Consider the following 15,150-nt stretch of genomic DNA (forward strand, 5'->3'; position numbering starts at 1 on the left):
TAGAATGAATTAATTGGATTTACATTGATCCATATGGAAATAATTGCCTTGATTTTCATTGGTTTCAGTTTTTGTCAGTGGTTTACAGATGGATTATCAAGACTTATTGGGGTGAGGGACGGAGGGAGCTGTGCATAATATAGCAAGTCATTTTCTCTTTATTTTGGTAGTGTCTGACCACCTCATTTGTATCTTCTTTTTTAGGGCTAATGCCAAAGCTGCCCCACTGAACATAAACAAGGTCTCCAATAGCCTACTTAATTTTGGCAGAAAATTAATTGGCCCAGCCATGACCACAGGCAATATGGTTGGCCCCATCCCCAGCGGCAATAGTGGCGCGGCGCCTGCTGTCATGACGGTCAGGACCCCAGCCGAAGCCCCCCGGCAGCACCCCCCACCGCCGCAGACACAGCAGCAGAGAATGATGAAATCGGAGAGCATGCCAGTTCAGCTCAGCAAAGGTACAGAAAAGAACTCCCTCACCATAGGATGGAATTTCTTAAGCTTCTTACTTTAAAAAAAACAAAAAATGACCCAAAAAAGTGGATTCAAAATACCTCATTCAGGTGGCAAAGATTTTAAAGTCATTTTTAAGCCAGCATTTGGATCCAGTTTGAAGCGAGCATCCGTTTGTTTTGTTTTCAAAATCGAGAGCACGATTACAAAGTAATTTGTGGGCTTTCAGCTATTTCATCTTAAATTCACCCGAAGACCCTTTGGATGCACGAGGCAGAAGGCTGTCTGCAGTATACTCTGAGATTGTCTGACCGAGATCAGCATTAAGCCCGTTCTTCATGGCACTGCCATGCCAGAGAGGCCTTCGGAGTCACCGAGCCCACCCGGGGAGGTCATTCTAGCTCAGGTCAAGGTTTGGTGCGAGAAAACTCAGCCAGACCCAATACAGGAATATCGCACTGACGCAGTGACCCGATGACCGAGAGCCCCAGCCAGACCCTGAAAAGGAGGAGGATGCCCTGAGGAGAGTCTCTCCCAGGCAGCCTCTTGTCTTTTCATTTCTGCCCCATCACAGGAGGCTTCATTAGATGGTTTCTCGGAGCGGGGAAGGTCCTTCTCCACACCTCCTCCATAAAATGGACCTGAGCTGGGTGCTTATCGCCCTCCCTACCTTACATGGTGGTGAAAGAAAGGTGGAAGGTTTAGAAGGCAGGTTCACAGGCTTGGGGAGCAGGAGGCAGGGAGGCTGCTAGCCCAGGAGCTTAGCTGTCGGAGCTCCGTCCTTTCAGGGGCTTCATGCCTTCAAGAGCTCCTGGGCACTGGGGGGCCTGGCTCTGCCTGGGAAGGGCCACGGTCATCGGGCCCTGAAAGCTCCACGCTGAGGGTCTGCAGAGAAGCCCCTGGGCCGATTCTGACTCCTGTCCGGTGCTGTCCAAAGAAGTGTGACTGCGTGTGTGCACGTGCACAGCCACCCACAGACACACACAAACGTTCCTTGCGAATAACAGTTCCCCTCTGCCTTTGCTCTGTTCACGTCTTGCTTTTATTAAATGCTAGTCATTATATAATTAGTATCTTAATTTTTATTAAAATATTCCGTTTACCTTGCACAAGAATAACGGCTTTAAATGATATTCCTTACTTGTTAATGCAGAGCTGTCACGCTTGATTTAAAGAAAGGGAGACTTAAAATCATTAACATATTGTAAATGTATTTTAATGCCAGGAGACATGCCCACTTCCAGAATGGAAATGAAAGTTATTTTATATATTTCTTAATTGTACTGTTTTATTGTTCCGAACAAATATAATTTCAATATTGCTTTGATAACAAGCTATAGTCAGTAGTAATTCTAACTGATGGCAGGCAAATGAGTCAGAGAGTCTCTAAGTACTGTATTTTAAATTTTCTGAGGAACCAAGCCAAATGACTAGCAGAATAAAGTTGTGTCTCTGAGGAAATGTCAAGTATTAATACCACTGTGAGTGAGGGAGGAAGTGCGAGGAGATGGAACAATCGATGAAACCCAGTCCCCAGTCATACGGAGACAACAGAACACTTAAAGTATTTGGAACACGAGGATCACTGGGGTGTTTTGTAACCGATCCCTGTACTCGGAGAAAGTGGTCGTCTTTAGGAACTCTGCGGGTTTTCACGGAATCATGGTGAGGGCTGCCAGGCACCTTAGAGATTATCTAGTCCAACCCCTTACTTTACAGATAGGGAAACTGAGGCCCTTTGAGGCAACCACCAACTACTCTAAATCTGTCTATGAATAGTGATGGCCTCCCTTATACAGCACCCACTGTTTTTACACACTATTTGTCTCTGCAGAGACACATATTTTTAAAATATGAAAGTAGGTTTCACTTTCTTTGGTGAGTTGCCTTGAGAGTAAATATTTCAGAAATTAAAGGGGAAGGGAAGAGTCTGAGACTGGGAACCCAGAAACATGGTTTCTGGTCTCCGCTTTTTTACTGCCTCTTTATATAACCACAGATAAGTCCTCTAACCCCTCATCAGTAAAATGAGGGGCCTGAATTGTAACAAACAACCACAGAGTTCCATGATAATTTAAAACAAGACCCTTTAACCCTAGAGTTAAAGTTAACCCTAATTCTTGATTCAAATTTGTGGGTGCTCGTGTTTCCTTCTCCCAAGTATGCCCAACTATATTATAACCTCATTGATAAATTTGAAACTATATCAGTTACCCTGATAAACAGCACAGTCATCAGCCTGTTAGGAGACCTCGTATTAGGGACATGATTTTAAATTATCTCGGAGCTATCTGTAGAAGCAGTAATCAGTCATATGCACAGTGCCTTTGAGGGGGAAAAAAATGTAATATCTTTTTTAGCGTACTCTGCTGGAAAATTCACAAGTTTTGAAAAATTGTTGTTTACAAAGATAAAAATGCTTCTATGGTTTTCATAACATTTTCCACTTCTTGATTATTCATGCTGATATAGAAGAACAGCATTATGGATAATCCAAAACTAATTTATGATTGACTATGGTTCAGGGGACAACAGATTTGCCTCCCTGATTCTGTGTGGCTCTGGATGGGATTAAAATTAGTGTGCATTCCCTGACCAACACTAAGACAGCAAGAGAGATGACCCCAGGGTAGTAGGGTGGCTGTAGATGGCAAGATTGCAGTTTAAAAGCCTCCACAGGTATTTATAAAGCCGATTGAAACAGATGAGAGCAGATCATTGACAGTCAACTGTGGAAGAGAAAGGAGGGATTTTAATGTGCCAATTAATGACTATTTTATAGTCTACAAACTCCTCCTTGCTTGGTTATTTTCTAAACTCCTGTCAGGCAGATGTTTTACTTTATTTCAGTTACGGGAGGAATATAAAAGGGGATGCTATTAATTGATCTGTGGGAATGTAATTACAACCCAGCAAATTCTAAATGAGTTGATCATGTTGCAAATCATAGCTGAAGCAAGTGCCCAGGGCATCAAGGGGATGGCATTTAATTCAGAAATGGATTTTTTCACTATTCTATAAATACCAAAGGGGGAATCACTGAACCTATTAATCATATGTAGTCTTTTTTGTGATGCCAGTTTAAAAGACCAGACATCATTCCCTTTTTATGCACCAGTTAATCAAAAAGCAACATAGGAGTTTGTATCATTTAATAAAGGGGGAAACAGCCTATTGATATTAAACTGACAGTGCTGAATGTTGAGCTAGCCATCAAGAAAACAACTCTAATCAAGCAGGAACAAAAAGCTCAGTAGACCTTTCTAAATCTTGTTGGGTTTCGAATATCTCCCAGGGTTTGGTGAGGCGGGTACTCATAGGAAAAAGGTCCTTTTTACTCCTCGGTGCTCTTGAGTCCCCACATTCTCCTGGGTTCTCTTGTCCTTCTTGACTTTAAATGCTTCTTTCTTAGAAGGGCACATGATCTACCTAAAGCAAGAAGCATGTCTCAAGAGGGTGCTGTCTGTTATATATTTTTACATACTGATGTTTCTCAAATATGGGTAACTCATCAGATTTCTTGATTTCTTAATTTGCAACTAAAAATATACACTTGATATATACTATTTTTAAAACTCTTTTATCTAGTACTGAGAGGGCTCAAGTCTACCTAAAGATAAATAATTTCTGGCACAAGAGGGGATTTTTTTTAAAAAACATACCTGTTTTTTTAAAATTTTTTAAAAGAAATTAATTTTTTTAAACTGATCATAGCTATTTTTGAAGGAGGGGAAGCACTTTGAAATACCTAAAGAAATAATGAAATCCACATTGCCAAATACTTTGATATAATTTCCCCTTACGCTGATGCAAACTGATTTTTCTTTGGAAAAAAGAAAAGTTTTCTTAAAAGACATGTTTTTATTTTTTAATTCATTTCCTTTTTAAGAATAATTGCTTGATTGATTTTTCCAGGTTATGTTCTGTGTTTTCAGGGGTTGTTGGATCAAATGAAAAAGTCTTTCAGCTCTTAAAAGGGAAAGAATATTTCATTCAGTTACTTTTCTTGATGAAATCTAATTATTTTCTCTTATGAAATCTAGGAGATGTAGTTACAGGAAGCGATGCTCAGGTTTCTGTTCCTGTCCAGACTCTAACTGGCCTCCAAGGTACAGTCACTCTGGTGACACAGTCTATCTCTGTTTGCCTGCAGCATTCTCATTGTGTTCACCCAGAATCCCCAAGGCCACTTTTGCTTTCCTTTAGTTTCCATTTTTGCACCTCCTGAGTCACTGTTGCTGTCCAGCCACTAAGTGGCACTGTTGTTTCGAACAAAAAGGTCCTTTCCATTCCATCCCACCCAAGAGATGCTCAGGCAGCCGGGCTCTCTTACACAGGTCTGATCCCAGGGTATTCTCACACTGCCCTTTGGGTGGCTCTTTCTCTTTGCCCAGGTGTCCCGAGACAGTCTTAGAGGAATCCGTGCTAAGCTTAAGCATCCGGGGGCTGCGATTAGCAGCAAGTACTTCTGCTTCAAAAGACTTTCCTGCCTGATTCTGAAATAAATAGTAAAATGTAAGCCTTTTTATTACGGGTTTTATCAAAGAATTAAAACATATTGTGTCAAACCAACCACCATGCGGTGACAATGGTGATATAAGGGAGAATAAGAAGCATTTTACGAACTTGTCAGTGCCTTCTAAGAGAAAGAAGGACGTTTCCATTCTTTAAAAGAGTTTTGTTAAGAAGTTATTCAACAGATAATTCACCATTTCAAAATCACTCCAGATTTCATTATAATATCTTTGAAATGAAGGGACCTGGGCGAGGGGTGGATTATAGAACCCCTTTGAATTAATTCTAAGCTGCTTTGAGTCTTAGGAGATAAAATGCATCTCAAAGGTATAAATACAAATGTTTATGGCATTTTTCCTTCATTAACTTCAGATGCTTATAATGCAGGTAACTCCTGTACAATCTCTGTTCTTAGCTGGGCTTATAGTGAAAGGGAAACTGAAGTCACATGTGGCATAGGCACAGCCTCCTGTGCTTATTATAAAGTCCCCCCATCCTTAGAAATAGCTGCCTTAGTTGAGTGGGCTTCACATACCAGCATTCACCCCATATAGAACTCCCTTCCACCATTTCCTGCCACCAATGTAGCTTTCTTTCTTCAATAGTAATAACTAGATATCATTATGATAATTATAGATTCATATAATTATAATAGGGTTGTCCTTGATAACTCTGTGAAGTAGGTAGTGTAAGTATTGTTATTCCCATTTTATAAATGAGAAAACTAAAAAGGGGAAGGTAAGTGGTTTGCTTGTGGTCACAAAATATTAACTGTCTGAGGCAGAATCTAAATATAACTAAGGGTTGTCATAGTGCACAAAGCACCAGGCCTGGAGGCAGGAAGACTCATCTTCATGAGTTAAAATCCAGACTCAGACACTTCCTAACTGTGTGACCCTGGGAAAGTCAAGGCACTTTGTTTGCCTCAGTTTCCTCATCTGTAAAATGAACTGCAGAAGGAAATGGCAAATGTTCAAAAGATGGGTTTCTTGTATCAGAGGCCAATCTTTGGAACACTGGACATTTTACCAAATGTTACCAACTCTGTCCTTCCCTCTTGTTTATTCCTGGACTCCACTCAACATCCATCTGCTTTATCTGTCAGGGCAGAGGGGCGAGATACATGTGCAGATTTAACAGATCTTCTGTATTGACATATATTCAGTGTGCTGTCATGCAACCTGCATGTCGTAATAGAGTATATGGATCTGCAGTATGGATTAAATTTACCTTTGTAGAATGTGTTCATTATGTTTGATATCATTTCCCTGGGAAAATGAATTTTGAAGTGCAAACTGCCAACTTAGGAGCATGCCTTTAGACTGCAGTCCTTTGCAGCCTATTTGTACGTAAACCTGTGAAGAGCAGATCTACTCGGCCTCCCCCAACCTCTGCTGACCTCCAGCCTCACCTCTCCACCTGGCTGTCCAATAGACTTCTGCAACTCACTGTGTCCAAAACTGAACTCTGAATTTCACCCTCCTCTCTCCCTATCTCCCCACGGCCCTAGAAGTCAGCCTGGACTCTACACTCTCTCACCCTTGCCTCTCCCATATCCAATGTATCCCCTTATCCCCTCTGACACTGCCCTCATCATCTCAAAATTGAACTATTGCAATAGCTATTGGTGGCTCTGCAAAATCTCTCCCTACCCCAATCCATCCTCTATTCTGCCATTAAATTATAGGTCTGACAGTGTGTCCCTCCTACTCGATCAACTCCAGTGGCTCCCTATTGCCTCCAAGATCAAATGCAAAATTCTCTGTTTGATAGTCTTTGCCTGGTCCCCTCCTACCTTTCCAGTCTTCTTCCATTTTGCTCCCCTCGTTTAGTCTTCCATCAAGTGACTCTGGTCTGCTGGCTGTTCTTCAGCTCTAGGTTCTGGGCATTTTCTCTGTCTGTCCCCCATGCCAGGAGTGATCTCCATCCTCAACTCTTCCTCCTGATTTCCTTAGCTTCCTTTAAGTCTCAGCTAAGGTTCAGGCTTTTACTAGAAACCTTTCCTCACCCTTCTTAATTCCAATTCCAATTCCTTCCCTTGGTTAATTATTTCCTATGTGTCCTGTATATGGCTTCTAGTTTATTGTCTTCCCCTTTAGAATGTGAACTCCTGGGGGCAGCTGGGTAGCTCAGATTGAGAGCCAGACCTAGAGACAGAAGTCCTAGGTTCAAATCTGGCCTCAGACACTTCCCAGTTGTGTGACCTTGGGCAAGTCACTTGACCCCCATTGCCTACCCTTACCACTCTTCTGCCTTGGAGCCAATACATATTGGCTCCAAGACAGAAGTAAGGGTTTAAAAAAAAAAGTGTGAACTCCTCTTTTTGTATCCCCAGCACTTGACCCCAGGCACTTAACAGATGTTTATTGATGGATTGTTTGGGAAGTGCCCTTTGAGATGCCCACCCTCCATGTGTATACCTCGGCCCATCTCCACTGAACTTCATTTAAAAGCCATCTTTTTTAGATAAATTCATTACATAGTCATGAATACCTGTGACTTCTCTGAAATTATTCCTGAGAGGCCATCCCTGCCTCTACTTGAAATGAGGCCCAGTTTGATGGAGCCTGCTTACATACTTTCAAGAACTTGACCCCTCAGTAGAGCATCTCTTGGCATCCAGGTAGGACTTTGTCACACCCCGTAATCGCAGTTAGTAGTTCTCCACTTTCCTTGAAAGGCTTAGCTCTTGAGCACTTTGTGTTTTGGGAGAAGGAAATCAAGACCCACTTGCTCTGGCTCTTCCCCTCTATGGCCTCTTCATTTTCCCAGAGCAAATCAGAAATGGCAGGACTGACTGGGAGCTTCGCAGAGCCCCGAGGACTTTGAAACCTCTCCCTAAATACCTCTCCTTTCATTAAAGCGGCCCATGAAGGAACACAAGGAAGCCATGCTTATCTGTAGGACCCAGACAGTTCAGCTTTCGGCCTCCGTCTCCATCTATACACTAGATGACCGGCCTGGAAGACCCCTTCCAGCTCCAAAGCTGGGACCCTGCGCAGTCACTGTATGGATGACAGGGGAAGTCTGTCGGCTCCCTATTCATAACTCTTCCTCGCTCTCCATCCAGTGTTGGACGTCATAAGGCTGAGTGGCAAAGCTAAGGAGAAGCCAGCCCCAGAAAAATTTTTGTCTGTTTTCTCCCTTTCTGACACCCACCCCAGATTCAGAGAGCTAATTCAAGTCTCTGTCTTATGAGGTCTCTTGCTGTGAGCCAGGCTTCTGAGAAAGTAAAGAAACCAGAGCCTAACCGGTGTCGGCAAAGTACTCATCTGCCGAATTGTGTCTATAAGGCTGGAAACTAGGATTTGAAAGCCTCAATAATCTCCTAAGAGTTGTGGGTAGTAAGTGTAATAAGCCTTTCTTAGGAGAAGTGCGGAGTGCATTTTCCAGGATAATGACTGAGCAGGGCCCGCAAAGGGCAACAAAGATCTAGTGGAAGTGTTTAGCTCACATACTTAAAGTAGGAAAACCTATTCAGTATTGAAGGTGGAGGAAAAGGATTCTTTCTTCAAAGTTTCAAGCAGAGCTGGTTCTTGGAGGGAAAGAAGGCATTTTGTCTGCTTCCTCTGCCTTGGTTGCCTTTTGACAATCTCAATGCTTGTGTCAGTGGTAGATCTTACCCTCATTTATTAACAATCTCTTCCAATATTTGTTGATTTGTAACAAATTATCAGCAAAACTAATTTGTAATTGTTTCCTGTTTGTTCTAACAAAATGGTTTAGCTCCTTAGCCTTCAGGGTTTGAAGTAACTCTTGGTTTTCAACCTCCTTATAACTTGAGACAAATCTTATTCATTCCTTCTTTTTGTAGACTTATTAAAATGTGTATCATAAGTCCAAATAACTTTTTTTTATTAATACTTCTATGATCTCTTGGCCACCTTCATGGATCTATTTGGTAGCTTATTTATTGCCTTAAGGTAAAAATAACCTGAATTTTAGTACTTGTTCCTTATTGTTAGTGGGTAACCTGGGCAAACTAATGAATGACCTCTGGGCCTCCATTGCCTTCCCTTATTCCTAACACCTAATCAAACAGCCTTTCAAGTTGTTCAATATTTCCCAATTCGACTTTAGAGTATTTGGGGGACTTTTGCTAGCCAAGTTAAAGACTTTCAAGTGGGTCCTGTTTAGTGTCAACCTTGATATGCCATATCTTCCTTATTTCAAATCTCGAGGTCTATCCACTAGACCATACTGCCCTCTAAAAAGGAATTACTAAAGTGTTCTCTGTATCATAGGTATTTACTGTGGTAGATAAGCAACAATGAAAATATGCTTAAACTCCCTACCTTGAGTCCAAACAAGTTTTTCCTAACATGCCTTCTGGAAAGTGAAAGTAATAGCTCTCTTAGAAAATCACCAATCCCACTAGTCCATTTCTCCAATAAATAACCAACAAGTCCAGAGGGCAAATGATATAAGCTTATCAGCCAAAAATAACTTTCCTAGCAAAGCTGAATATAATCCTACCAGACAGGGAAATAGATTTTTAATGAAACAGAAAATTTCTAAGCAAACCTAATTAAAAAACTATAGATTCATAGATGAAGGAAGAGTTGAAAAAATGTAGTTTTGAAATGATTTTTTTAATAAATGAAAAAGGAGTGTTAACAGGAAAAATGGAAAAAATAAGAATTTTAGAAAAACCACTGAAAGGAATTATTGTTTTAGCCCAAAAGATATGACCTTAACCAAGAAGAAAAATTACTGAAAATTTAGAATTGATGCAATAGAAACTGTTGACTCCATGAGTCATCAGGAGATATAAAACAAATTTAAAAGACTGAAAAAAAATAGAAGAAAATATAAAATCTCTTGTTGCAAAAAAAATGACCTGGAAAAGAGATTGAGAAGGAAAAAATGAAAGAATCATTGGTCTGCCTCAAGACTATATACCCAAAAAAAGCATCTAGACATCTTATTTCAAAACATTAGAACCAGAGGACGAAGTAGGAATAATTTTTTTAAAAAATCTATCCGTCATCTCCTGAAAGAAACCCCAAAAGGAAAACTCCCAGAAATATTATAGCCAAATCTCAAACTTTTAGGTGAAAAACCAAAACAAAGTAACATTGCAAGCAAGTGGAAAGAAAAATCAGGTACCAATGAACCCCAAAGAGGATCACACAGGATTTAGGAACCACCAATATTAAGGAGCAGAGAGTTTGGACTATATTCCAGAAGTAAAGGGATATAGACTTATAGCCAAAAATAACTTAGAAAAACTGAGCAAAATCCTACATGGGGAAAAATGGATATTTAATGAATTAAAGAACTTCCAAACATTCCTGATGAAATGAACAGAAACCTTGATGTTCAAACACAGGAGTTAAGGAAAACATAAAAAAAGGTATAGACACAAATGAACAGTGACAAAGGACTAAATAAATATAAAGTGCTTATGTTCTATCATCAACTGGGGACAAAGAAGGAATCTAATTAAAAGATTTAAGAGTAGTTTTGTTATGTCTTATTGATCTTAAAAGAAGAATGAAAGAGAGGAATAAGGAAGATTAGGGAAAGGTACCTCACATAATTGCTATACCGATAGAATTCTGTACAAACATGGAAGAGTGGGGTGCAGCTAACACTTGAACCTCATTCTTATCTGAATTGGTCAAAGAAAGGAAGAATATACACACAGAGTCGGGACAGAAGTATATTTTACTCAATAGGTAGATAGTACAGAAAGTGAAGAAAGGAAAAGAGGAGTTCAGAGGGTAGATTAATGGAAGGATTGGTTCCTAAGCAAAAACAAAGCTGTACACAAATTTTATAGGATTTTTTTGAGGTGGCAAATTGGAACCTGAGGGAGTACACATCAGGAGAGGAATAGTTTAACACACTGTGGTCTATAGATGTTGTGGAATATTGTGGTATTGCAAGAAATGATGAAGGGGTTGATTTCACAGACACCTGGAAAGACTTCTAGGAATTGATGAAGAATAAAGTGAACAGAACTTGAAGAACAATTTATACAATGACAACAGTCTGGTAAAGCTTGAGTTTGAAAGACTTGGGACTCTGATGAGCAGGATGACCACCAACCACTATTCCAGAGGATTAATGAGAACCATGTTACTATATGCACGCAGACAGACAGACAATTACAGTAGATAGATTAGATAAGATAAGATAAAATAAGATAGATGTAAACATGGCCAATGAGGACATTTTTTTAAAGTTGGCTTATAGGTTATAACAGGGAATTTGTTTTTCTTTTGTTCTCAGTTAGTTGATAATAAGGGAAGCAGATAGGAAGGAAACAATAGATTTTTGCTAAATGAAAAAAATAAAATTTAATTAAAAACTAACAAGCAAACTTAGCTATATTAAGATACCCAAGTGGTGTAGTGGATAGAGTTGCTAGACTTTTAATTAGGAAGATCTGAATTCAAAATCTGCCTTAGACACTTAACTAGCTGTGTATCGCTGGAGAGGTCACTTACCCTCTGTTAGCCTCAGTTTTTTCTTCTGTAAAATGGAGAGTAATAATAACTTCTCTCTCAGTAATAACATTTATCTACCATTTTATGAGGATCAAATAACATATACAAGGTTATTTGCAAACTTTAAAGCACTATATAAATGCCATTATTAGATATCTGTGGTAACTGGATATATTTAATGATACATTCCTCAGTCTTATATGAGGATGAGGAAATTCGGAAAATATTTTTGGGAAGAATGAAAAGGTGTTTTTCAGAATTATCTTTAAGATACTTAAGAAAAGTAAATAAATAAAAATAGCAGAGATACATTGGTTTCTGAATGGATAGAGAAACTAAAAAAGATCAAACACTTGCAATTCTTTTGCCTAATATTAATTATATTAGTCATTTTGAAGTCAAAACCACATTCTAATTCAGTTCAGAGTTTAGAAAGCATTTTTAAATGTTCCCATAGTGAGTCTTTTGATAGGAAAGATGACATCAGTAAAAGACTTGCACGTGCTCTAAAATTTGTACTTTAAAGTAAACATGTCATGATGTCTTATGTCTGGTTTTTTTGTTGTTTTTTTTAATTTGGATAATAAAGTTTGGAACCTAGAAGGAATGGGTGGAAGTATAGAAAGGTAGTCAACAGCCACAGGAAGAAAATTCCTAATGAAACATACATAGCTATCCTTACAACTGATGCTAAACAAACTTTTGAAAAACTGGGAAGTCATAATTTTCTCTTCCTAATATATCTCCATACCAACTTAGAGAAAAAAAAGCAGAAATATTTGTAACAAATATGCGTAGCTAAGCAAAAATAATCCCCATATTGGTCATATCCAAAATATGTCTCAGTCTGTACCCTTAGGCCATCACCTGTCAGGAAGTGGGTCAGGTAGTTTCTTCATTTTATTATGAGTTCCCCTTGTTCATGAGTGGTCGTGACATGATGAATTCTTAAGTCATTCAAAGTCATTTGTCTTTAAAATATTATTGTATAATGATTCTCCTGACTGTACTTATTTCACTCTGTGTCAATTCATACAAGTCTTCTTTGTAATATCATTTTGCTATGCAAAATGGAGACCAGGATGAGTGACACCCGACAGTTTTAGAATTTGGAACCAACCCAGATGTCATGAGCCTGGGGGCAAAAGGCAGTTACTGGCAGGACTATAGAAGAGAGGAACTGGAACAAAACTCTCATTCCTGAGAAGGGGACCTGGATGGTTGGATGGGTAGGCCAGCCAAACCTCCTTAGTTTATTTGCATCCTGTTCAATAGATATCACATCTTCAACTTCTGGACAAAGCTGTGTTATATATTAATCATTGAGCATCAAAGAAGAACAACATCAAGACTCAGTCAGTTTGGTTAAGGCCAAAGGTGCCCGGCCTGGCCAGAGTGCCACCGAGAGGGAAACCTCTCCAGCAGACAGTCTCAACCTGATTGCCCTTGATTGACAAACCTGATCCTCAGTAGCTTTAGTGAACTTTTCCCAGCACCTCTTTCCTGCAACCCTGTTCCTTTCCCTGAGTTGTTACAATTAAATCTTAAAAATCTACTAAGGTAAAAGTCATTATTGTCCTAAGGATCAATAATCTTATTGGGTCTGAGGGAAGGGATTGCTCAAGCAGAACCAAATCACAGTCATCGGCGTTATCGATTAATCTATAGCTTTATCCATCAATCTAAACCCAGGACAAGCTGTCAGAGAAGCTGTGTGATCCAATTCCCAGCTTCTCATTAGATCACTTATTCCTGGGCACTGTTAGGTGGGAGTTGGTGTTTAGCTGAGCTTCAAATACTTTGTGGAACCTGGTGTTCACCTAGGCATCCCACCTTCACTTAGCTCAGGTTCTTGTACCACCAGAGGACTTTGGGCCATCTCTCCATCGGGCCCTAACCAGTAACACCACACCACCCATAACATCCTAAGTTTCTCCAAAGTTTTCTCTTTCAGCAATATTTTCCACTACTTTCATATGCTATAATTTGTTCAACCATTCCCCTAGTGATGAGTAACCTTTGGTTTCCAGTTCTTTGCCACGACAAAAAGCTTCTGTAAATATTGTTGTACCTCAGGGTCCTTTTTCCCTTTTCCTTGATTTCTTTGGAACATAGTCCTTGTAGTGGTGTTGCTTTTCAGAATGGCTATCTACCCACCAGAATTTCACCTGGAATGCATTCATAGGTATACCTGTTTCCCCACAGTCCCTCCAACATTTGTCTTTTTTTTTGTTTTGTTTTGTTTTAAATCAGCCTTGTAAATTCGACAGGTAGGAGCTGAAATCTTGCAGTTCTTTAATTATTAGTGATTTGGAGCCTTATCATGTAGCTTTTGTAGATAATTTTGATATCTTTCTCTGAAATTGACCTATTTCTATCCTTTCATCATTTATCAGTTGAGGAATGGCTTTTATTCTTAAAATAATTGCCTTCTTACACTGTTTCTCCCCCCCTCCCGTCTTGTTCTGTCTTGTCAAGGAATTTTAGATTTTTAAGAGGTCTCTGACATCATTTAACCCATCAGCCTCACTCCTTCTTACTATCGATGAGGAGCCACAGCAACAGATATGTTTAACGCCTTTTATTAAATCACTAGGCTGCTAAGTTCTGAAGCCAGGAATTGAACCCAGTCCCTTATGTCTACACCTCCTGATTCCTCCAACAGAGTTCTTTCACTACCAGATTTAACAAGCTTTTGTTGTCTAGTGTGTGCCATGAACAGGAGATTCAGAAAGAAAAAAAGGAAACAGTCACTGTCTTAAAGGACTGCCCTGAAGTACAAACACGGGGATACACCCTGTGCACAGATGAATGTAAACAAGATCATTGAGCCCAGGAGGGGCCCCTAGAGGGCCGGGGGGGAAAGCTTTGGGGACTATTTCCTGTGGTAAATTATGCCTTGAAGAAAACTCAGGGTGCTCAGAGACTCAGGTGAGGAAGAAACCCAGCCTAAGCATGGAAGCAAGAAACGGGATGCTAAGTTCAGAGAACAGAAAATCGGTTGGTAGGGCTGGAAATGGAGGGGGAAGATTGTGGAATGGGACTAAGCTAGGCTAGAGCTTATTGTGAAGGAATTCCGAGGCCTCCCTGAGGAGTTTGTATTTGATCTCAGAAAAAATTAGAGAACCCCATTCTTGAGGAGGCAGCTGATGCGGTCAGACTCTCCTTAGTTGTGCCCCCATTTTAGATTGTTTATGGCAGCAAAGAAGTTTGATTGAAATGGAGAGAGGGGAGAATGAAGACTTTAGGCTCTGGGCAGATAATAAATGGACAGAGACACATGTAAGAGACTCGGGTAAATGGAGTAAGCGAGGAAGAGCCCTGAGTAGAGATGTCTGAGCATCCGAGGCAGTAAGGCAGCACCTACCGTGTGCCTGGCATCGGATGATCGCTGCAGACAGTGAGGCAGAAACAGCCCCGGCTTCACGGAGCTTCGAATCTAATGGCAGAGAAATAGATGGACAAACAGTGCCATGAATACAAACATTCCTGATGGTGCATTATTAGAGAATCGTATAGTTAATAGGATGGACTTATCTGAGTATACTAGCCCTATCTGCAGGTGATAACAGATGCCTTTTTTGGAGAAAACTTGTGGAGTACATTTCATAGCCTGCCCTGACAGCCCCACTTCTTCAGAGTGAAACCAAGAGCTCTGCTTTTGAGGGAGCTCCAAGAACAAGGGCCACCTCTCCAGGTCAGACGTCTGGGTCTGGCTCTGCCT

General features: G+C 40.2%; 1 protein-coding gene across 1 annotated transcript in view; it reads left to right on the plus strand.

Annotated features, from left to right (window-relative positions):
* The window catches only part of TBC1D5 (TBC1 domain family member 5), a 650,187-nt gene that overhangs the window by 609,287 nt on the left and 25,750 nt on the right, over window positions 1-15,150 (plus strand). Inside the window, exons 18-19 of the mRNA XM_044678890.1 lie at window positions 205-461; window positions 4,500-4,565. Of these exons, the coding sequence (XP_044534825.1) occupies window positions 205-461; window positions 4,500-4,565 (323 nt within the window). The remainder of the gene's footprint in view (window positions 1-204; window positions 462-4,499; window positions 4,566-15,150) is intronic.

Source organism: Gracilinanus agilis, chromosome 5 (genome assembly GCF_016433145.1).
Source record: "Gracilinanus agilis isolate LMUSP501 chromosome 5, AgileGrace, whole genome shotgun sequence".
In the NCBI taxonomy this organism is placed as follows: Eukaryota; Metazoa; Chordata; class Mammalia; order Didelphimorphia; family Didelphidae; genus Gracilinanus; species Gracilinanus agilis.